At 46.1% G+C, this 23773-nt stretch overlaps 1 protein-coding gene across 1 annotated transcript; it reads right to left on the minus strand.

Annotated features, from left to right (window-relative positions):
- Positions 1-10801: 10801 nt before the first annotated feature.
- Positions 10802-23008, minus strand: LOC115321689 (potassium/sodium hyperpolarization-activated cyclic nucleotide-gated channel 1). Its single transcript, XM_040222251.2, has 7 exons — positions 22949-23008; positions 17595-17872; positions 16648-16797; positions 14070-14288; positions 12705-12851; positions 11870-12113; positions 10802-11001 (listed from the first exon to the last, which is right to left on the minus strand). Exons 2-7 carry the CDS (start codon positions 17865-17867, stop codon positions 10802-10804), a joined length of 1233 nt encoding a protein of 410 aa, XP_040078185.1. The 5' UTR covers positions 17868-17872; positions 22949-23008.
- Positions 23009-23773: the final 765 nt, after the last annotated feature.

The following is a 23773-nucleotide window of genomic DNA, read 5'->3' on the forward strand; positions in this document are numbered from 1 at the left end:
TTCTTCGTCACTCGCGGCGCGGTCAACTCGTCGCAAGATGTTTTCTGGCTCGGCTATACTCCGTTTCACCTTATGTTGTACCGCAGCGAAGGCAAGAAGCGCGAGCTCATAGCGTTGGCAGCTGCCCTTAATGCACGAGAGCTTGTGCCGCCAAGATGCGCCCTAGAGCAAGGAGCTCGCGCTCGTAGCCTTCCCTGCGGTACATCATAAGGTGAAATAGAGTATAGATGGAAACCAACAGCGGCAAAGTGGCGTATGGACACACAGCTCTCACATTACGGGCACTATACTCATATACCGCGGTAAACAGGACCGATGCCGGCGAAACGGCAGTCGGCACACCAGCGAAGAAGCCCTCAACGGGAAGCGGCGGCGCAGACCGACGCAGCCCCCCCCCCCCCCCCCCCCTTTTCCGTGAGCGGGTTCGAGATTATTGTTCGCTTTTGCTCCTTGCAGTCGAGGCTAAAAAGAGCATTTCCGGACACTGGTCTATAGGGAGTATTCACTGGCGGCCATAGCTGTGTGCGCGAATGCTGAGCGCGTGCTGACGGCGAGCTTCCAACGTTCTTTTGCAACGTGCATTCCGCACCAACAAGACTGCCGGTCTTAGCAGCCTATTGATGTGAGCTCGTTCTGAGCACGCGCTCTAAAGAGCACCCACAAATATGGCGTCCAGTGAATACTCCCTATAGTGACCACAGAGAAGAAAAAAAAAGAGGGACAAGGTCATTTATAGCCTGATAGAACAAATGAACAAAATATTAAAATGCAGGTGAGCTATTGACAGGCAAAAGGAAATCTGTGTTTGGTTTAATATTTGCTTTGTGGCCACACAGCTCCTGGCTCACTCTCGAGATAATCGAGTTTGCTTTTGATTGCGGCGCTCCTCGAAAATTCCCCAGTCACTCTTCGGAGAAGTGGCATTGTCCTTTCCGAGAATGAAGCAGTGTCCTTGCTCTTCCAAAGTCTCTATAATCCGGTTACCTTTAAATCCGGCCGCAGCTGACGCAACGATTCAATAGAGCCAATCAATCAGCGCCAAAATTGCATGGACGACACTCGTCGTCTTAGTGCCTTTACCGTCACAAACTAATCCAGTCTCGCACTAAAAACGAAAAAGCAGACTCATGGGGCATTTGCTGTCCGCAATTGGTATAGCCGGAAATAGCAGAGACATTAAGATGACGGGCGCCTTGACAATGCAATGCGGAGCGCAACTTTCGTCTGCTCCTTGTGCAGAGGTTGCAGCGACGTCAGAACGCGCTGAGCTCTGATTGGCTCTTATGGGAAAGATAGTGGGTAGACTTCAATACCATAGCTGCCTTGAGGTCTGCCCACTGTCCTTCCAATAGGAGCCAATCAGAGCTCGGCGTTATGACGTCCCCGCAACCCCTGCCGAGAAGCAGACGAACTTGCGCCTCCACATTGACTCCCTCAGATCGTAACGTCGGCTAAGCTAGGACTTGTGTACAGCTCCGTGAACTTGACCTTGCTGAGTCTGGAGTAGTCAGTGCCCTTGCCGAGTCTCTAGCGGTGAAATTTGTCCTTGCCGTATCCGAGGCAGTGCCCTTGTCCTTGCGGTGTCTGGAAAGGTGTCTTCGTGTTGGCCAACTCTTGAGCGATGTTCTTGCCCCTGCCATGCCTGAGGCAGCATACCAAGCGGCTATGCCGAGAAAGGTGTCCCTGCCCTTGACAAGCCTCCGGTGGTGCGCTTGTCTTTGCCGAGTCAGTCGTCGACGGTCCATCGTCCTTCTTGTTTGGCCTTCCGTGCGGGTCCCGAGGCGGTGGGGAACAGGCGGAGGTCAGCTGGCGCCCTTCCTCCTCGTTTCAGGCATGCCCAGGGGGGCGCCACGCAACGGCCTCTTCTCTGCCGCAGCCGGGTGCCCCGGAGGTCTGGTTCGATTCACTTCCGCGGTGTCCCTGGCCCAGGAGAGATGTGCACAGCCTCGGGAGCAGATTTCACCCACGGACTTCCCGAGGCACGCCTCTCGATCTTCGTTGGGTTTCGATGCGCCATTTCGGGCCATCGCGAAGATGACTGGCTCTTGGCTCATACACGGAGGTCCACGTTAAATACTCTTACTCTGAGTGTTTTTTTTTTTCTTTGTTTTTTTACGTCAGTTCGTGAGGCGGAAAGGGTGTCGCGTAAGAAGGTGTGGGGGATATCTGTATCAGTCACGTGCAGATCTTATGGATTAGCTTATACAGTTCAAGCGATGTCGATTTTCTTTAGGGTCCGCAATCCGATCTACGAGAAGGGCCTAAGAGTCACACTGATGCAACGTAGCCGTTGCTATAATGCTTCGGCATAATGTCACCGTAAATATTTCACTAAGCACCTCATGATTCCAGGACATCTGTCCCTCTGCAAATCTGAAAATAGTTGTAAAAAGTTGACTTCAGACGAACAGCTGCAGACATCGTTACGTTCCCCAGAGGAATCAAAGACGGCAGTAATACATTTATAGATAATGTAAATTAGAACATCAGGAGCATTTACTTTTTTTTGTTCTTGGACCCGACATATTTTATTGTATCGAGACTTATGGACGAACTTTGCATTATCTTGAATGCATGTCCAGCATGATAAAGAAGCAGAATATTCCCGAGGACCTCAGTAACTTCGGACTCATATGGCACGCATCGAAGTTAAGATTTCATTGTATACAAATTTTTATTCCTCGTGAAAACAAAAAAACATTCTTCAATTTTGACCATCAACGGTAAATATTAGGTTTTTACTTCCCGAACCAAAAAAAGAAAAACGTTAATGTGACACATCCCAGCGAAAGATTAAAGATTCTTTTTGGCCCCATTTTTTACAGTGCAACACAAATCCCAGTTACACGTGACACCTTCTCCGCAATAAGCCTCCGTCAGATTGCTGGCACTTTGGCCGGGGTTTGAAGCCGTCAACTCGAAACCCGTGAGCAGGCGTTTTTGCCTCGGAGTCAATTAACGACGCGGAAAAGATCAATACTGTCGAGACCTGTTATAACGAAGGCAACGGGAATTGGAAATCACTTCGCTATATCCGCTATTTCGTTATAACCGACTTCGGTTATAAGGATGTGCAGAAGGGAATGGGAAATCGTGATTGCTTCGCTGTAGTCGCTATTTCGTTATGACGGTCTTCGTTATAACCGGGCTTGACAGTAGTCGGGAATTCTTGACATCTTTCTTCATTTACCGCACGAAACGCGAGATCACAGAGTGCTTCGGGATCGCCCCAAATCCACCAGCGGATTTCCCCATAAGATAGATTTTCAGTGGGTGCTCTTCTTCAAATCTTGCGTATACAGGCTACTATATCCCGGTTATCGCTTCGAGCAAGCGAGCACCTGATCTCGCTCCTACCGCACAGGGCGCTTCAAAGAGGTTTTTTTCTAGCAAAGTCAATGCACCTACCGAAAAAGAAGGAAATAATAATGGTAAACAATCTCGTAGCCTCTTATTGGCTGGTGACCCTTCCGGCCATGGTCCCACACGGCGCCCAAACGAGCCGCTTTCGCAATTGGCATCGGCATACGATATACGTTCGCAATTGATTGGGCCACACTACCGACTCGGGCATGGATCCGGTCTCTGCTATACGAACGTATACACGGTTCTCTGCGTTCTGGAACTTCTCGGTTGGAGGGTCAGAAGGGAACGAAAAGAAATAATAAAAAAAAAAAGACAGACACAAAAGTTGCTACGAATAAACGAAGAATCCACGGGTTAATTTTGGGTGGTGGGGCACCGCGGAGAGGAAACGGCTCTCCGTTTACCTTTGAGGGAGACGCACCGGTGCAGGGGCGCGTAAGTGATGCGTCACGATGCCTCATTTACATGCCTTGCAGGTTCCGGGCCGGCCCATGTAGGCCGGAGCGGAGCAATAGCACCTAGCAGGCAAGGCCGCGCCTTGCCCCCCCCCTCCTTTCCCAATACGTCATCAAAAGTGGACCGTCGAGCTACAGCGCGTTTGCCGGTTGGGGCGGGTCTGGGATCCACTAACAATGACGTCACGCGGGGGCCTTGTCTTCTATAGGTGGCATTGAGCGGAGACTCTTGCGAACGCTGGCGTGCCGCGGCCTGCGAGAGGCGATGATATCTTATTCCCGTTCTGGCTTCTTCTCAGTCATATCGCTCCGTTAAACCCTCCCTCCTTAGGTTCATATTGGTTTAGTGTTCGTTGGTCGAAGGGACGTGCTGTGGCCGGCCGGAACGGCTCTGGACAGGCGTGAGCTGGTTCCTGAATGACTCGGTGTGGAGTTGAACGGGTTTGCCCCCGTATACGCGCGCCACGAGAGAAAGAAAGAAAGAGGGAAACCCGAATGTTGCGTCGGACGCTTAAAACGGATCGAGGTCCGCGGTGCTCTGAAACGAATAGTCGGGTGTCTGCTATTTATGGGGAGTGTCGTCCGAAACTACGTGTAACAGGAAACCCCGGAAAACAGTACCGCGGAAGACAGGAAAATAAGCGTGTCGTTTGTTAACAAACTCGCTATCGCCTATTACCAAAAGGCCGCGATGGTTTCTTTTTTTTTTTCTTTTTTTGCGTTATTTGATTTTAGTTTAAATATCCGGAAAGAACCTTTATTTCACTATTTTCTTGTGTACTGCGGTATACGTGTGCTCAATAGTTGACATTTTATTTTGACTTCCTGAATGATTTCTATATCAGAGCGCCGAGGTCTGATTAGAATGGATAGTGCATAGAGTTATATTATAATGTACGCTAAAGAGGTTCAACCATTTTTGTGAAAAAAAAAAAAAAACGAGACTGAGGTATTGACAGACGACGACAAGGAAGAAAAGGAAAACGTCTGACTTTAAAGTCTACGGAACTTCCGAAATCAAATTGAAGCAGACAGTAACCAGTCTATTTTTGCGGTGTTCCTGTGCATTCCTTTGGGAAAACGCGCGTGCATTTTGTCTCTTGTTGTTTATTGCTTATTGCTTGTTTAACATTGTTTATGGCAACCATGTAATCGTTATTTTTTTTCCCCCACTTGACCCAATTGTATCAAACTTTGTACCATCGCTTCCCCCCCCCCCCCCCCCCCCGGCCTCCAACTGATTAATGCCCATCAGGGCCCTTTAGGTTAAATAAATAAATAAATAAATACGTTTAATGAGGCTCAAAAGGAACATCCAGATATCGTTTGGAAATGAACAAATTAAAAATTACATTGCGGTAGATCACAGAGTTCCAGAGTAGAACTTAGCGTAGATGGCACACCGATATCTGAAGCGTCATGCTGGCTGAATGCTTTAATTCCTATTTCGCTCATTCGGCTTCGAGCTCATACTGCGATGCAGCGGTTGACGGCACTTCATGAAGAGTCAATCAATCCATCCTTTTTTTTTTCAAATTTTTATCCAACTGCCTATCATGAAGTGCTTTAAACATTCATGAACTAAAAGAATAAAAAAATATGTGATATCGATGACCTCCAAATTAAACACATGAAATATATTCTTGACATAATTGCGCCATATCTTGTAAACATCTTTATTTTGTGCTTGACGTGTAAAGATTTTCCTACGAAAATAAAACTTGCAAAAGTGTCAGTGTTTTATGAGGGCGGTGATAGAAATTATTTATCCAATTATAGACCGATATCTGTTTTGACTATTCCTTTTTTGGGGGCTCGAAAAAATTAGTTCGTGTCGTTTAAATAGATTTTTTTTTCCAAGCACTTAGTACTTTCTGAGTCTTAGTTTGGTTTAGAGAAAACATCTACGGAATCTGCACTCCTCTTACAAAAGGAGATAGTTCTATATATCATTGAAAGTAAACTCTTGACATTAGGCATTTTTTTATAAATTTCAGTAAAGTTTTTGATTGCCTTAATCATTAAATGCCTATCGACAAATTATACCAGTACGGCATTCCTGGTTCATAGCCCTTCGCTTGCATTTTCATACCTAGATGAAAGTAGCCAGTGTGTATAGATTCATAGTTATTTATCATATTTTATGCCTATGAGATATAGTATCCTCCAGAGTAGAATATCGGGGCCCTTACACTTTAATGTTTATATTAATGATATTATTAATATTAGTGATCAAAATAATTTTCTAATATATGTTAATGACACCAGTCTGTTCCTCGCTGAAGCAGATGCAGATAACTTAACAACCAAAGTAAATATTGTCCTCTCCAAATTTGCAACGTTTTCAAAATTTGTAGAAGAACTTGTAGTTGGGCTAGATTGTGAGCGTTACAAGGCCTAATGTAAGGCACAAAAAACAACAGACACAAAAAAAAGGCACACACAGGCGCCATTCTTAACTATACTTGAAAATTGCAGGAAATAAAAAAAGCATATCTCGTCACCTTCATCAAGTCCACGCATGCGCTTGGCCGGCGAATACACGCTTTATCATCCATTCACGAAAACTTCTGTAAAAATATTATCTCCTCGTTATACAGTGCAATAGATGTTTCACATATGCATTGTGTGTCCCCTTTTCCTAATAAAGTGTGCTTCCATTACCTTGCGCGCTTTCTGGCTTTTGCCCTTACCCAGAATCGTTGTTTCAGAAAGGCGCAGCTCACCCTTACATCTCCTGCAGTGTTCATGCGAATGAGCCCCAACAATCGTCTTTACATTTCGCGCGCGCTTCCTTCCTCGGTTATTCGCCTGTCTCCCCGTTTGTCCTACGTAGGACTTTCCACGTGTAAGGGGAACTTCGTATACCAGCCCCATGACGCATTCAACATACGGCCTGACATGCTTTGAGGTGCAACCTCGTTTTATACCGTCGACACCGGTAATACGAAAGCAAAATTGGAGGAGTTTACTCAGAGTTGAATAAACGAGATGTACTTTAAAGTGGTTTGCCACCTTCTTGAGGTTGTGCAACATTTTGTGCACGTACAGTACTACCTCAGGCTTCAATTTGCTCTGTGCCGTTTGCGTCTTTCCCGTACTGGCATGTCCTTTTAATGCGAAATCATTAACTGTCCCATGGGCAGAGCCGACGTCATCAGCCGCACCAAACGGTACCTAAATTCCCTTCTCCCAAAGGAGCGAAGTGAAGCCGCGATCTGAGGCATCCCAGCTTTGAAGCCGTGAAAAAAGTAACGCAAAACGGCAGATAAATTCACCTCTTCAAAAGGAGAGAAGTGACAGATTATACTCCCATTGACTGGCGCGCGTCATCAAGGAACAAGGCTCATATTGGCTCTCGACCAGCGTGGTTCCAAAAACCGCCACCAGAGAAGCCCTCTTTATGGTGGCGCAGCGCACGCAGCGGCACGGCGAGGTTCGGGTGGTGCGTCGGTGCGAGCCTGGCCACAGAGCCCGTTTGGCCGAACTCGGAGGAGGTTGTACAGCCGAGCTCAGCGCGACTCACAAGATCGCGCGCTCAACCGTTAGCCGCTACCTCGGCAGCCGTCGGCCGCTACGCCGCAGACGAGCTAAGGGAGCGGAAGAACAACATTCATGCTTTCAAACTCACAACTCGTAAGAAGTGCTTATATGTCCTCGGACTACTTTTCGAAGGGTGCCTTCTACCACATTCGTCACGACAGTTACAAGGTAGCCCGCTGACAACAGTCTAGTCACTTGGTTCTTAAAGCTTGTCTGCATCCGGTGTGCACACGACTTTCTGAGGGCCGACTCTAGGCATAACGTGGAGATTCCTCTTTTTACTACCCTAGAATGCGCGGAATCACCTGGCAGGAGTTCCTTTCGGGACCGTAGGGAATAAACCCAACTCGTGTGTCCTTCTAAGATCCCCCCCTACTGCGGAGGGGTCCCCTTCATTGGGGTTCCTCCTTGGGAGAAGGGGAAAACAAATATCACTCCGGGGCGGTGCTTGTTCGACTAACCTGTTGTCCTCGACCATCGTTGACCCACTGGTGTCGCCCTTTTGTGCCCCTTCGCGGAATCGGGCTGGTGACGGGCTCTGCTTAATCCTTTCTCCCTATCGGTTCCTCCTATGTCGTTCTTTTAGCGAGGCACAGTTTGTTTTTGGTGCAGCTCCCAATTGATTTTGAGATTAAATTTCTTATTGATCCAAGAACCCAATTCATTTATATTGAATTGGCTTTAAATCAGGTGTGCCTATACAGGCGGTACCGATCGAGGATCATATATTTTTCATCCTTTAACTTTCTCAACCTAACGCAAGTCCTTTAGGACCTTAAAACTCAAATTTAAAAACTATAAATTACCTTTGTTTTAAGTGTATTATTCTTTCTGTCCTCTTTGTAGAATACCCTGCTTAGGCAGTTCATGGGGGAAAGTTAATCATACCCACGGTGTCTACAAACCTTCAACACTTCAAGTCTCAATAAAACAATAAAAAAATCATCGACGTATCTAACAATTCCAAAAAAAAACGTTAAAGTCACAAAGGAACTTTTCAATCGTCCGATTTATTGCTGCTAAAAAAACTTTACACTGTATGGGGGCCACGGACGACTTAATGCAGATGCCTCTTCGCATCTTAAGTCCATTCAAATTTGAATGGACTTCAGGTTAATAAAACAAAAACCAAAGCAATTTAATTTCGATCAATCAATAAGCAAATCACTTTGAACAAAACTCTCCAATTTAATGCTATGCTGGTTGAAATGGTGAAAAAACCATAAGCGTTAAATTTTTAAAAAATTTGTCTTGGGATCAGGATCACCATATCAATGATATAAGTATGAATTATGCGAAATTGTCGGTGTTATAGCTAGATTTTGTGCCATTTTAACCAAAAATATTAAATCACAAATATATCACGCTTTATTATTTTCAAATAAATAACTGTCACCTTGTCTGGGGTACGACGACCAGATTAAAACTAAATAAAATAATATTACTTTAAAAAAGTTTTCGCTTTATTGGAAACGCTGCTTTCTTATTTCACACATAATCCCTATTTTGCAAATACAAAATTATCAACATATATCGATTGTATGAATACCTCCTCGCTAGGTGATTTTGTTTTTCATCTCCCGAAGTGATTAGCTTTGTGAAGCATGCATCAAATGTAACCCAAAATATAACCACCCCCCCGCACCCGCTGTTCAGAGGAATGGAAGGTGTCTCATTACCGTACAAATTACAGTTTACAATCTAACCTATCGACAGTACTCAATAAATATTGCATGGATATATCATTGACATCTATAGCTTAGAGACCGTAAATCACTGTACCTACTTTTTTGTGTAATACGTACAAACGTATTATTTTATGTAAACCGTTTTTCTAATGTTTCCTTTTTTCAGTGCATATATGTTACTTTGATTGTTTTCTGAATCGCCATTGCCCTCTGCAAAGCACAAGGGCCCGGACCTCGATCGTGAAGGCAACAATGATTGGCTTTTTTTGTCCGTGGCTCCAGCATATGTATTTTCAGATGTAATAAGATGATTTTATTTGATTTGTTTTGAATTAGAAATTCATTACCGGAAGTAAATTTTATACTGCTTGCCATCTGCTTACGCTTGAAACCACACACTAGCGCCAGCTAAACCCCTAGCTTACATTATAATAGCTCTGTGGGTTAATGACGCAAAGTTAACTGCATTGGTCTCTACCCGCTGTTCGAACAGGTTCGAACGCCGTCGTCTGGCGTCCGAGGCAGGGAGATGCTTTAGTCGTCCCACCCTAAGCGCACGCTTTCTACCTTTGACAAAGTTTCAGCGTCTCCTCGAGCGTGCAGGCGCATCCAAAACAAGGAGGAAGGCAATGAGCGTGTGCTGGAGGCTTAGCATTCGGAAAAGACGCCCAGCCTTTCACATGCTGTCAGTGACTCTACCTGTGTGAAGAAGCATACGAAGCAGGGTAATAAATAATGACCAAACAAGAAGATTATGCTTTATACAGGTTTTTATTATAAAATATTATAAAATGACGATGTTATTTTACGAGACAAAGCACAAATGGGTCTTCACATGAATGTACAAAATGGATATGTAACATTAAAATCTCCGGTGACGATCTTGGAAGCAGTTCATTTTCCAATCAAGAGTGTACGCAGGGAAATGGTGGGGCAGCTCTCTGCGTCGTTGGATTGCATCGATGCGATGCTGAAATGTACTAGATGTCCCCTGGAACTGCACAAAGCTACAAAGTGTGTTTGAGGAGATTGAACAGAACTTGCTATTGGTTTGACTTATCCTATTTTGATTTCTAAAACAAAAAAAATTGATTCAAGCTGACCAAATATTCACAGAAGCAATCGCAAACTAGATTTTCACACACACCATCCCTCAGCGCTTCTGGTCCCTCATTCGTGTTGTAAGCAAAGCTGATACCTGCCAAAGTCGCACATCTCAAAAATGATAGCGCCCCCCCCCCCCCCCCCCCCATTTCGGTTCACATAAATAAAACACTGAAAGAAGACAAATTGATTGACGCGAAAAGCCCACTCGGCGCCATTAATTCAGCCGGTATACAGTAATAACTTTTGCAGCCAATTTAGTATTCTTCAAAATTTCGTATACGCATATCATCCCAGAAGATCGATCAGTGATTCTTGTTTACGCAAAAGGAAGGGATAGTTTCTCCTAGGTGACTGAATCGCTTCGCAGTAAGTGCATCGCCATTCTAATGTTTTTTTATAACATTGGCTGCCATATCCAAGACGTTTTCCAGGTGGTAATGAGACGATCCGCAGTATCAACTTCAAAAGCGCCCCGTATTTTTTGAGTTTCCAGCGACATGTAAAAGACTGACGATCGCTAGGCAAGCTCATGATCGAAGTACAGTTGAATTGTGGCGCTGGGGTTCGCTGGTCCTTGGCGTCATTCATGAGGAGCGTTCGCGATGAAGCTGCCGTCGGCCCTCACGGCGAGGGATGCAGTGGCTAAAGGTCGTCACTCTCCGACGGGCGGAAGGCGGAGTTCTCGGCGATCCTCTGGGCGGCGATGGTCTCGAGGGAGCTCCTCATGGACGGGTACTGGGACAACACCTCGTTGAAGTTCTCCACGGACAGTGAGAACAGGTCGCAGTAGGTCTCCGCGATAACGCTGGCGCTGCGCGTCGTTTTGGTCAACAGGCAGATCTCTGCACAGAAGACGAATGACCTATTACGAATGACCTATTTGTGTCGCACAAATGTAGCTTATGAAACGAACTGAGTGAACAGTACATTAGAACCACCCTCCCAGTCTCTGACGTGATGTTTCTGCGTTCTTTCTTCTCAGCCCTTTCTTACTACGAGCCAAGACTTCCGCTTAGACTCTGACTCTTTGCTTATGTTTTCCTGTAGAATAGCGTAGTTACCAAACACGAAAAGATATAAATTATATATACACAAGCCTTTGAGAATCGGCGTCTATACCGTACGGAGCCTCCAGGAAGATCACAGAGGAAACCTTCGCTAGCACTCGCACATTCGATCATGGACCTTTCCACTCGAGCTCTATGTACCTCGCACATCCACCCTGCGTTTTGCTTCACATAACTTAAAATAGCTGGCGCATATCGGTTCCGTAAATACTCTGGCAAAGATAAAAGAGACAGCGTCCACGAGCGATGTTCCCATAAACGCCTTATTTTTCTCAGCTGAAGGCCTGCGCTATCTGCGGCGCCGAAAAGTATATGCCGGGAAGTCTAGGTACAGAACAAGTTGTAGCAGACGACGGAGACGATGGGGAAAATCGAAGGCGAGAGCACGCGAGCAAACGGCGTGTCCTCTTTCTCTCTCGCTCTCTTCACTGTCTAGTGGTAGACGCTGCGGTGGCAAAGGAGAAACGCACAGGACCTGGCGCGCGGATGTTTGGGATTTGTGCAAAAAGCTATATTAATTACCAGCCGACCGCTGCCGCAGCACTCGTATCAAACTTGCATCCCGCGCAGGCCACCGGTGGGTGACGCAAGAAATTCAGAAATTACGGCATTGTTATTCGGGAAAGGTTGACGGTATACGCACCTCCGAAGTGCGATCCCTCGGAAAGCGTGCCGATGAACTGCGTGCCGTTGAGGACGATCTTGACGGTGCCCGACTGGATGAAGTACATGGAGCGCCCGAGGGCCCCCTGCTGGATGATCACGTCCCCGGGCTGGAAGAACTCGTAGCGCAGCCGAGTCACCACGTCGCTCACGAAGCTCGGGTCCGCGTGCGACAGGAATGGCACCGCACGTACGGAGGCGCGACAGTTGTGCTTCATCACGTCCTGCATGCGCGCGTCAGCCATAGGTTACCGCGTGGCACAGAAGGCCATCTCGGTGCACGCTCACTGGTGACCTTTCAGACGCACGCCAAGGCTACAGATGGCGCAAGCTACCGCCCGTTACAAAGGGCATAGCCAATATCATCCATCCATTCATTCATACCCCGAACGCAGGCAGGATTACGGAGTTATCTGCGGTCACGCCTCAACCTTGTTCGAAGCATGTTTGCTTCATACATGTTCGAAAATGTCTGCAGACAGGTTTTTGTATGAGGAGCGCGACCGCAGAACAATAAAGAAACAAAAAAGTGGGCTAGTGAAAGTAAATAACTCGAAAGCTAATAGAGAAAGGAGTACATATTGAATTTACAGTTCGAAAATAACAACTGGTTCCCGTAATGCAGTCATTCATATTAAGTATTCTTTTGACCGACACGGATCAGTTGAGTGATTATGTTTCGGATTCTGTGCAGGTGCAAACTGGGGGGAGAGGAATGAATGAGAACGCGCGGGGATGCCACAACGCCGAGAATGTGTCTTGAATGACGAGTGGAATTCGTTATTTCACTTCTACCAATGACATGTGCGGCGTACCTCTCTGAGTGGCTGGGAGAGATCTTCCAAGATGGCCTCCTCGTCGAACACTTTGCCCATCTGCCGGTGCTCAAAGTAGTTGCGCACTCGGAATCTCAGATCCCTGGGTATCCGCCGGTACTGCATGTAGTCCTCGATCTGCTCCATCTGCATCCAGCACAAACATGGTACCGTTTAAAGTGCTAGGTCTCTCGAAGCATATCTTAAGGCCTAAAACAGCAGTTTCTGGAACTGATACCGAACCTACATAAATCTGTATAACTAGTTTCACACACCTGTATATTTGCATCCACAAAAACATAAAATAACCCCATTATAAGAATCCCAAAACACTGAATCCAACTTAGCATTGTCACTAGGACACTTAAAATATGAAGAGCAGTTTTGGTAGTGCAGATTAGAACACTGCACGGGCCGGAATTCTTAGGCCCGGTAGATACACTGCCCGGGCCCGGCCCGAGCCCGAGAGAATATATAATTTCTAGGCCAGGCCCCCGACCCGGCCCGGTAGAGACACGGCCCGGGCCCGGCCCAAGCCCAAAATTCTTTTTTTTTTTTTTTTTTTTTAGATATGGGCTTGAGCTTGGCCCGAGCCCGACAGATTATAAACATGGGCGTGAAAAAATTTAGAGGCTTTAAGCTCTAAGCTGTCTAAGCATGAAGCGCGCACTCTCCCACTATTCTGGTGGGGTCCATGCATTTTATTTTACCCACTTGAAGGTTTTCCAAAATGCTAAACGTATTTCTTTTTTTTTTTTTTCTTTTTTTTAACGGCGCCGTAATGATTTTGCACTTGGCTTTCTTGTTTTCATTGAACCTAAAAGTTCAAGGAGCACACTTTTTGTTATGAACAATTTCGAATTTGTGGCACAGGACCGCCCAGTCACGGCTTGGGCCGGCCCGGGCCGGCCCGGGCCGGCACGGTCCGAAAAATGTTTTGTTCAAGCCCGAACCCGGCCCGAGCCCGAGAAAATGCGTGCTACCCGGCCCGAGCCCGGCCTGCGAGTCGGGCCGGGCTCGGGCTTTCGGGCTAGCCCGGGCCCGTGCTGTGCTCTAGTACAGATTGCTGGCCACCGCTAAGAAGGTAGAACTGCCAACTCTGCCAGGCTTTCATAAGATGGTTTCAAGACAGATTAAGTATTCTTGAAGCATTCCTAACGTATCGCTAATGCAATCCTGACACATTACGGGTATATTCTTGACATACGCCCGACGTATATTCCCGAAGTATTCCTGACATAAGGCTGACGTATTCCTGATATATGCCGACGTACTCCTGGCACAATCCCGACGTCTTCCTTCTATATGCCTGAGGTATTTCTGACGTATTTCCCTGATTCAGGGATGGTTTTTGTTTGAGCGTACCTTTTCCCTGTGGAGGCGTTTGGTGTAGTCGATGCTCTGGATGAGCGTGGTGGCGTGCCCCACGAGCAGCGCATAGCCCGTGGCTCCGGTCAGCATGCCTAGAGAGACGAGCCACATGTCCACCACGGTGTGGGGTGCGTTCTGTCCGTAGCCGATGGATAACATCTGGGACATGGCGTTGAACAGCGACCACGAGTATTGCTCGAACTTAGACTTGTCCTGTCGCCGCCCAAGAGAAGCACAGAAAGAGAATACAACTGGAAATTATCTACTTAGATACGGAACATAGTCCCGGAAAAATAAGAACAATCCAAGACCAGTAAGTAATTGAAGGCTCTCTTAAAACGTTTCTCCAGGAAAGTGATGGACATTTAGGGGAAAAACCCTTGTGTCTATCTTAAGTACTCTACTCAAGATACTGTATTTCAAATACACTAGTTCCGTCAGCGAAGGATTGTGGCGCCAGCGCTCGATACGGTAACAATGAAAATTTGTGTGGAAATCGTAGGTTCGGAAGTTTTAGTAAGAAAATGCGCGAACACGTTTTTGTGCGAGCACAGAAACTCCCTCGCCCAAAGAAGTTAGATCCTGCTGGCTTCATTGAGCTGCAGTGGCCTATAATGGGTTTTCCCAAAGCTCCTTGTGTGCCTATTGTGGCTCAAAAGCTCGTTCACAAAAGCGTTTCTTTCATCTCCTTCCAAATGCGCGCAATGTTCCGTCCTCAAAATCCTCAAAACCAGTTTTCCGCCAAGTGAATTCATTTATAAACTAGTGGATTCTGATTCTGGAATTTTGACCAACTTGGCCTCAGTGCTTCAAGAATGGTTGAGCAAGGGAAGGGGGTTTAGAAGCGGTTTTGTGGACACTCTCCTGCGTTTCGTCTGCTCTCCTCTTGACCTTCTTAATATATCTATATAGGTGAGGCAGAGTAGTTTGAAAACAATGGACCGGGAAAATGTAATAAGTCAGAGATCCGTACTTCCGGTCTTGCTATGCTAGGATTTTATTGTATGTATATATTACGACAGTTTCGCCGGGAGGCTTGGCTTCGTCAGGAGATGGCATACATATATATATTATTCTGATAGGTTGAAGGTACAGGTGCTCCTACTCGCTTTTGACTGGGGGGACAAAGTACTCGCTCTCGGTTGCTAATCAGCAACAGAGGCTGATTAGCTTGAGTAGATATTTCTCCTGCGCGTGCTCGTGTGTCGTTCACTCGGGTACTCATTAACAAGTCTGGCTGCCTGATCAATTTCTGATCAATGCCTGACTACATATCTCAAGTCCCCCGAATTTCCGCAGGGCATATAATGAACTTTTGCGGAATACTTCATTTGCCGAAACTGCCGTCAAAAGCACGGCAAGTGCCATGTCTACAATGCACGAATCCCGTTTGTTCCTGAAATATTTCGGCACGCATTATGTTGCACATTCCGAATTATTTCAGAGTAAACTTCAAATGCAGCAGCCAAGGCGCTTCTTGAAGGTCATAAAGATTACAGAAGAATGCCATTTTCAAAGAAATCACTAACTTTTTTGAAGATGACATTCTGCTTTGATCTTTATATCGGAAAGGGGTGCTCTATTTGTGAGTCACAAATAGAGCACCTCTTTCTGACTTTTCATTCTTACATTACCAGCTTGCAAAACTTGTGAAGTATTTTCACGTAATTCAATTACTTTTTTCAAAGTATTTGAACTCTATTCAAGACAGTTCGTACTAAAAGTAACTTGAATACTATTCTAAATACATTTTCAAATTGGTATTTAGTATTTTGTCTGAAATACTTTTGTTCAGTATTTGGCAAAACACTGGAAAAAAAAAAAAGATAATCTCTGATCTTGCAACTTTCAGTAAAACGTTTGTTTCTTCTACCTAATTGTTGCCTTCTTAAGAACACGTAAGCAGTAAGCAGTAGGTATTTTACATGGCATGCATGTGACATCATCATACCATACCAGTGGTCATTTCACTTGGTCTTTCGGAAGAGAAAAAATTTGGTGGTGCGCGATGTAAGTAGCGTAAGGAACGCGCTCACCGGCAAGTTTATTACAACGGCAGCTGATTTGACGTCAGTACAGGTCACTTATTATTTGTTTCACCAGAAGTCAAAGCACATGTGACGTTAAGAGCCGATGGTGCCAACCAAGCAATGTAAAAGGCGCTACGACACGGCCTTCTTCGTCTTTCAGTGCACGTTCCAATTAAGTCAATCAGCCAATTAAGTCAGCCAATAAGACAGTCAATGCGATGTGACCATACACGTTGTGTCTGTCGTCAGTGTCCGTTTGTCTAATAACCTGTCAGTGCGCTCTGAGTTTCGGTAAAATAAATGTAGTTTCTCCGTTTGAATATAGATCGAGGAAAGTGAAAACATATACACTGAAAAACAAATAAATGCAGATCGTTCAAATTTAAAGAAAATTGCCACGTGCGCTCCTGCTCTTTTTCCCAGCCCCATCTTGTGCAACGCCCAACTGGAAGAACTGGTGCAGGTACTATACATGGAAAGCTCTGCTGCCTGCGCGAGCTATAATTATTCGCGGAGGTAGGGCAACTCGGATGAGAGATTACCTGAATTCCATCTCGTCGGACCCAACTGTCTTCGGGGAATCCCTGCATCATAGACACGAAGAACTGGAGGCAGCCGTTCCAGTGGGCGATCAGCATCATCAGGCACACGATGTTCAGCAGCCTCGCATACACCGTCCAATTGGAATAGAGCTGCACCGCGTACAAGTATGCAGTTGAACAAGATAGTCATCGACGGGGTCCACCCCGAATATCTAATTATTATCGCATTACGAAAAAAACTCCGCGTGCCTAATTTCCAAGTGCGACTCTGAAAGCAAGATCAATTTATCTGCGGTGAATTTCTACAAAGGGTTATTTTTAAAGTTATAATTGCAGAAAAATAATTTCCACAAAAATACTTTCTGTGATGGCGGTACGAAGCCATTCGTTTATATTTCCAAGTCAGAAGTGAAACAAAAAATGTTTCCTCGCCCTGTTCAAGCGTTCTTAAAAGTCTGCTTAAAAATAAAAAAGGCCACTGTATAGAGTTTATATTACATTATATATATGTTTCCACCAAACGTTTCTTTAAAGTGTCAGTAAACCAACATCAACAATCGGTGCTTAACTTAATGAGCTTGAGGCTGGCGAAAAAGATGAATCAGTTTTTTTCGCCAGTAGGTACACGGCACGGCAGGCAAGCATACTTGAAGGCATTCGGCTAAAATAAAACACAAAAATGAATTCGAAATATGAAAGTTACTTAAGAGAGGTGAAGTCGTCATACAAGCTAGGTAAGACGAAAAATAAACGGATCCCTGCGAGCCGCCTTGAGTCAGTGAGAGTATTGTATTGTATTGTATTGTATTGTATTGTATTGTATTGTATTGTATTGTATTGTATTGTATTGTATTGTATCGTATTGTATTGTATTGTATTGTATTGTATTGTATTGTATTGTATTGTATTGTATTGTATTGTATTGTATTGTATACGCATGAACAAACCGAGCTGCGCTGCCAGCTGCTGACGGATCGGAAGAGCCTGGAGAGCCTGAGGAGCTTGAGCAGGCTGAGCAGCTTGGTCAGGTGGATGAAGCGTATGGCCGACAGTCCGTCGGGACTGACGCTGCGGAATCCGGCGAACACGGAATCGAGCAGCACGCAGATGTAGTCCAGGGGCACCGTGCTCACAAAGTCCAGGGCGAACCACGACTTGGCGTAATGGCGAGCGATGTAGCCCGGGTCCAGGTTCACGCGCTCGGGGCCCTCAGTGGTCATCACTCCTGCGCGGTGGTTATTTACTCATATTTCAATCCCCTCAGGGCCCATATAGGGCGTTACAGAGGGGTAGGGCATGGAAATTTCCACAGAAAACATGAACAGTATAAGAGGACCAACTAAGTACGGAACTTTAATTAGTCCGGCATGTTAGCAAAGGAGATTAGTTAACACCTCTATAATTAGTTTTATGGATGGTATATTTACCATCAATGCGCGTTGGGTAAAAAAAGAAAAGAAAATACGTTACTCGTTACTTGCAAAAATGAAAGACGTTTACAACTCCCTGTAAGGCCGAATTAGGGCGCAGCTCTTAAGGAGGAGGAGGGAAGGGTACTGAGGGGAGGGTATAACCCTCTTCCGTCGTCCTCCCTCGTGATCCTGCCTGCTACTCCTCCTCCCCTCATCCTCTTTCTCCACCCCCTCCTTCTCCTTCACCTCCTCCTCATCCTTCAACCTCCTCCCCTCGCCTCCTCCTCCTTCTCTCTCTTCCGCCTCCCCTCCACCTCCCTACTACTGCTGGGGGGTCACGTGACCTATTGGGGTAACGTGACCTGGTGGGGTCACGTGACCTTACGGTTACGCCGACGGCGACGCCGACGCTGCTCAAGCCGGAAACGGGCGCCTAAGACCTGCGCTCTAATAAAAAGAACGCGTTACCGTTAAAAGTGACGCAAGTTACTTTCGCGGTACTTTTTATTTATGCATTAAGTTTTTTTCTAAATTGGGAGTGTTTGCGTGCGAACAAGTGAAGCAACAATTTAAAAGTATGTGAGTTTTGAGTGCCAGAACCCATATAACTCGGCGGCTAAAAACAAAAACAAAAAACAAAAAATGAAGTGTCATTTTTTAAGTTTTAGAAAATATGTAACGAGTAAGTTAACTATGTTAGTCGTTCTTCGTGAGGAGTAATGTCAGTACGTTGTACTTTACCGTTTCGAACATTTAACGAGTGCGTAACAACGCTATTAAAGATTACCGGTAACGCCGTTACATGTAACCACACTTGTACGTACTTAATAAGTTACAAGTAACTGATTACTTGTAATCAAATACATTTTATTTTACCTTTTTAATGCTTCAAACACTTTTTTGTGGTAACGTTCGATGTAACTCAATTACTATTGTTCCGTAATCAGATACAAGTAATCAGTGACAATTATACTATTCTAGGTTTCCGAAGGAGCTAAAATTATTAAGCTTTTTACGTAAAAACTTCCTCTGTCGCCCCGTGCATCACTCGTCTATGTTGCACTAACGTTGGACATTTTTGTTTAGCCCTAAACAACTGAAAAAACGTACCATGATACCCGAAGATTAAAAATGTCAACGCGCTCAGCGACGTTCTGACTTTCGAGCGTGCCTCATTTCCCGTGTACGGCTTGATAGGACCCCGGTTAGCCACGGCATAGACGAGTGTGTTCTGCCCTGACCTCATCGAGCCCCGACAAAAAAAACACAAAAAAACAATCGATTTTCATTTTAGAGTGCAGCTCTTAGGCGCCGGTTTCCGGCTTGAGCGACGCCGTTTCCGCCGTCGGCATAACCGCGCGGTGCATGATGGGTAAATTTCCCCGCTAAATTTATCGGAGAATTTCCCCCGCCAAATCTAGCGGGAAATGTTTCCCGCTAAATTTAGAGGAAAATTTCCCTGCTAAATCTAGCGGAAAATTTCCCCGCTAAATCTAACGGTAAATTTTCCCCGCTAAATCTAGCGGAAAATTTTCCCCGCTAAATTTAGCGGAAAAAATTCCCCGCTAAATTTAGCGGAAAAGTTTCTCTGAACGGGAGCCGAATAGGAGAGGAGGAGGGGCATAGCCCCCTCTCTGTACCTTTCCTTCCTCCTCCTCAAGAGCTGCGCTCTAATTCGGCGTTACAGGGAGTTGTAAACGGTTTCATTTTTTGATTTTGCAATAAAAAGTAAAAACAAAAAGTAACGTAAAAAGTAATCAATCACTTTTGTGATGCAGTAATTGATTACTGTAATCAGCTACATTTTTCAATAGAATAATTGTAATTGTAATCGGTTACTTTTTTTCCCACCTAACGCGTACACGACCGCCTGCAACGCGTTACTGCCAACATTGATCCTGTGGAGGACACAGATACGAAGGGACAGCATTATCACTCAACGATTATTTTCAGTCCAATCAGAGAGCTAAGAAAGTGGTGGAAAAAATATATTTAAATTATAAATGTTGTACTTTTTCTTTTTCTTCTTTTTTTGGGGGGGGGCGGGGGCGGGGGGGGGGGGCAGAGAGAAAGTTTGGTTGATGGCGGAGTGTGCTGAACTCGATGCACTGCAGCTCGGAATTTCGCAGTAGTGCGTGTAACCTCTTGATTTTAGAGCGCAGCTCTTAGGGGCCCGTTTCCGGCTTGAGCGGCGTCGGCGTCGCCGTCGCCGTCGCCGTCGCCGTCGGCGTAACCGCACGGTGCATCATGGGAAATGTCCCATAATGCACCGCGCGAGCTCCCCACCCGTGTCACGTTACCTCGTGGGGGGGCACGTGACCCCCCCCCCGAGGTCACGTGACCCCCGAAGTCACGTGACCCCCTCCTCGAGGTCACGTGACCCCCCGAGGTCACGTGATTCCCGCCGATGTCGCGTGACCCCCCGATGACGTCATCGTCACTGATGACGTCACCGGCATCCACATCGTCATCGTTATCATCACTAATGACGTCACCGGCATCCACATCGTCATCGTCATCATCACTGATGACATCACCGGCATCCACATCGTCATCATCACTGATGACGTCACCGGCATCCACATCGTCATCGTCATCATCACTGATGACGTCACCGGCATCCACATCGTCATCATCACTGATGACGTCACCGGCATCCGCATCGTCATCATCGCTGATGACGTTACCGACATCCCCATCGTCATCATCACTGATGACGTCATCAGTGACGTCACTGATGTCGTCACCGGCATCCGCATCGTCATCGTCATCATCAGTGATGACGTCATCAGCGACGTCACTGATGACGTCACCGACATTCGCATCGTCATCATCACTGGTGAAGTCATCAGTGACGTCACTATTGACGTCATCGGTACCCGCATCGTCATCGTCACTGATGACGTCATCAGTGACGTCAGTGATGACATCATCGGCATTAGGGGTCACGTGACCCCCAAGGTCACGTGACCTCCCCCTGGTTAGTTTAACCCCCCAGTGCCCTTCCCTCCTCCTCCTCAAGAGCTGCGCTCTAACTCGGCGTTACAGGGAGTTGTAAGCGGCTTTCACTTTTTTTTTTATTATTTCAACACAGGCGGGCGTTGTTATGGCGGACATTTATACCATCCTTATTGACTTCATGCACGCTAAAAGGTCGGGTTAGAAGTCGTACTGTTTGGTCAAATTGGTCAACGCGAAAAAAAGTACGAACCTTTTGAAAAACGAGGTGTATAAACAGAAATCGGCACACTGTTGTTCACCAAATCAGATACGGCATCTAGGCAATCATAAAAGATGTCTACAGCAGAATTTCTATAGTCGGTGAGTGAACTTTCTTTTTTTGGTAACACTTCGTCGCACGCGCACTCAAAGCCCGGCAAAAAAAACAAAAAAAACTCGATGGTTGTTTAAGACCCAGGAGAACTCGTCACAAGTAAACTCGTCATAAGTGAACTCGTCAAATAGGGCAAGTCGTCATAAAACATCTCGTACGTGGGGAAGTCGTTACAGAGGTCAACTGGATATTTGTCCACTTCCTGACAACTTACCTTTTCCGCCAATCACGCGTTTGCAATTCAACTTCGATAACTGATGATGGATAATAATTTACGCTCTTTTTTTAAAAAAAGCATGGTCCTAATGAAAAAACAGTGAGTGCGCAGGCAAGCTGGTGGATGTTGATCATGATGTAGAAAACCAGAGACTGTGGAAAAAGCAGAGAAACGGTGTCGAAAAAGAAATACAGGGGAAAAGAACGTACACTGGCTAGTTATGTCTTGTCCACCACAATCTTGGTATCTCTCTGTCACTAATGGAAAAACATGGGTGGCAAACGTTTCAGTCATGCGTGCGCAGTCTGCATCGCGCACGTAGACGAGCTACATTCTTTCCGTGTCGGGCATGCTCAGCATCTGTCTGTGTCGCTCACACGCTGAAAAAGCTTGGAGGTGGATTACAAATGGAGTCCTGAAAGTTTGATATTTCATATCAACTTAAAAAGGCAACTAAAGACTAAACTTTCTAACGGGACACTACACAGGAGCTGAGTAACAAAAGCGACCGAAGACTAAAAAAAGATAGACGCGGACCACAAGGTCTTCAAACATTATCTCCGGTTTATCGACCAGTTGCCCCAGTGACGAATTGTCCGATGTGACGAATTGCCCTGCTACCAGTTGCCCTATTACGAATGGTCTTTCGACGAACATTTTTAAAAACATGTCTCGGAACATTTTTAACAACATGTTCCGAGATTCTATAGAATCTCGGAATGTTGAACAATGGAGAACAGAGACGCCACTGAAGACGATACTTAACAACTGCTACGCTTCCTAACATGCTGATGTAGAGGTCTGCATACCACAGGATGCCCCATGTTTTCCCATTTTGCAGAAAGGTCCCACCTTGCAAAGCTTACAAAAACGGCCTGATAACAGAGGAATGGCGAAACTAAAGATAAGACTGAAAACCCATCACAACCGCCCCTACAAACAAACAAAATGAGAAGCCACTTCTCAAACCACGACAAAGCCACTCGAGCCCCCCCAAAAAAAAGTATGTGAAAAAATTTTAAAAATGAAAAGATGAGAGCGACCACCCTCGCTACTACGGGACCACCTGGAGCTAGATGTCCTCTTCGACCAGTTTTATCCCAGTTTTCCTATGACGAGTTGGCTGTGACGAGTGCGCCTGTTCCCGGATGTTTATCTGTGTATTGCTCATAGCTTATGATTATATTTATTTATTTTTTTATGTTCATGGTCCGTGTCTACGCGTTTAGAGCGGTTGAGCTAGAAGCAGCTTCCAAAAAGTAATCCCTATGAGCCAGTATGAATGCCACCAGGTCGATTCGAAGCTTCTGGAGCTGCTACGCTCCGTGCGTACCATACCGGTCCTGAAGTTGAATACGATGTCGACGAAGAAGATGGAGTCCGAAGCGAGGTGGAAAGTCATCCAGTAGATGTCGTTGAGGTCGCTGAAGAACGCCACGTCCACGGGAATCAGCACCAGGTTGGCCACCAGCAGCACCGCCAGCCAGCCATCCCAGTACATCCTGCGGTGGAACCGTATACGCTGTCAAGGTCAAAGTAAAACCTTATCTAGTCACAGTCTAAACAGCTCACGGCAAGTCCTGAAAACCTTTCTCTACGGCCAATGAGGCGTGAAGATAATGAGCCACGCCCTTTGTTTCCTAAATTGTCAGTAGTCTGCGGCATCATAAGAACTCCTGGAGATGCCCCGCCCACAAACACGACGCCGCTTTGCTATATGTCCAATGCGCGAGGCGGAGCTTGGCTTTCGTTGGCGGGGCCGGTCCTATTGGGCAGGAGATCGAACTATGGGGGGCGCTCTGACCCGTTTGTTTTCCCCACGCTCGGTGTTTACTCAACACAAGGCCTGTACACATGCCAACAGGCCTTATGGGACTGGCCATGTCATCTTCTACAATAGAGCGCGAGGCACAGTTTAATGTAAAAAATACTAACAATCGACGAAGCGATGTTAAGTGCCGGATCTATCTTCTGAGAATGCGAGCTTGACCCACTTCGGCTTTTGTGCTAAGCTGGGACCGTGCATGCTGCATTGTTCATGCAGGCCGTCGTGGAAACAAAAGAGCCCCTCCTCCCCCTCACCGGAGAACACGAACTCTAGTCGAACGCTGACGCCGCGTTCGGTTATGTCGGCCGAGCGCTGCGTCATTGTGTTTGTTGTCC

This window comes from Ixodes scapularis, unplaced genomic scaffold, assembly GCF_016920785.2.
Source record: "Ixodes scapularis isolate PalLabHiFi unplaced genomic scaffold, ASM1692078v2 PGA_scaffold5__190_contigs__length_132052651, whole genome shotgun sequence".
Classification (NCBI taxonomy): domain Eukaryota; kingdom Metazoa; phylum Arthropoda; class Arachnida; order Ixodida; family Ixodidae; genus Ixodes; species Ixodes scapularis.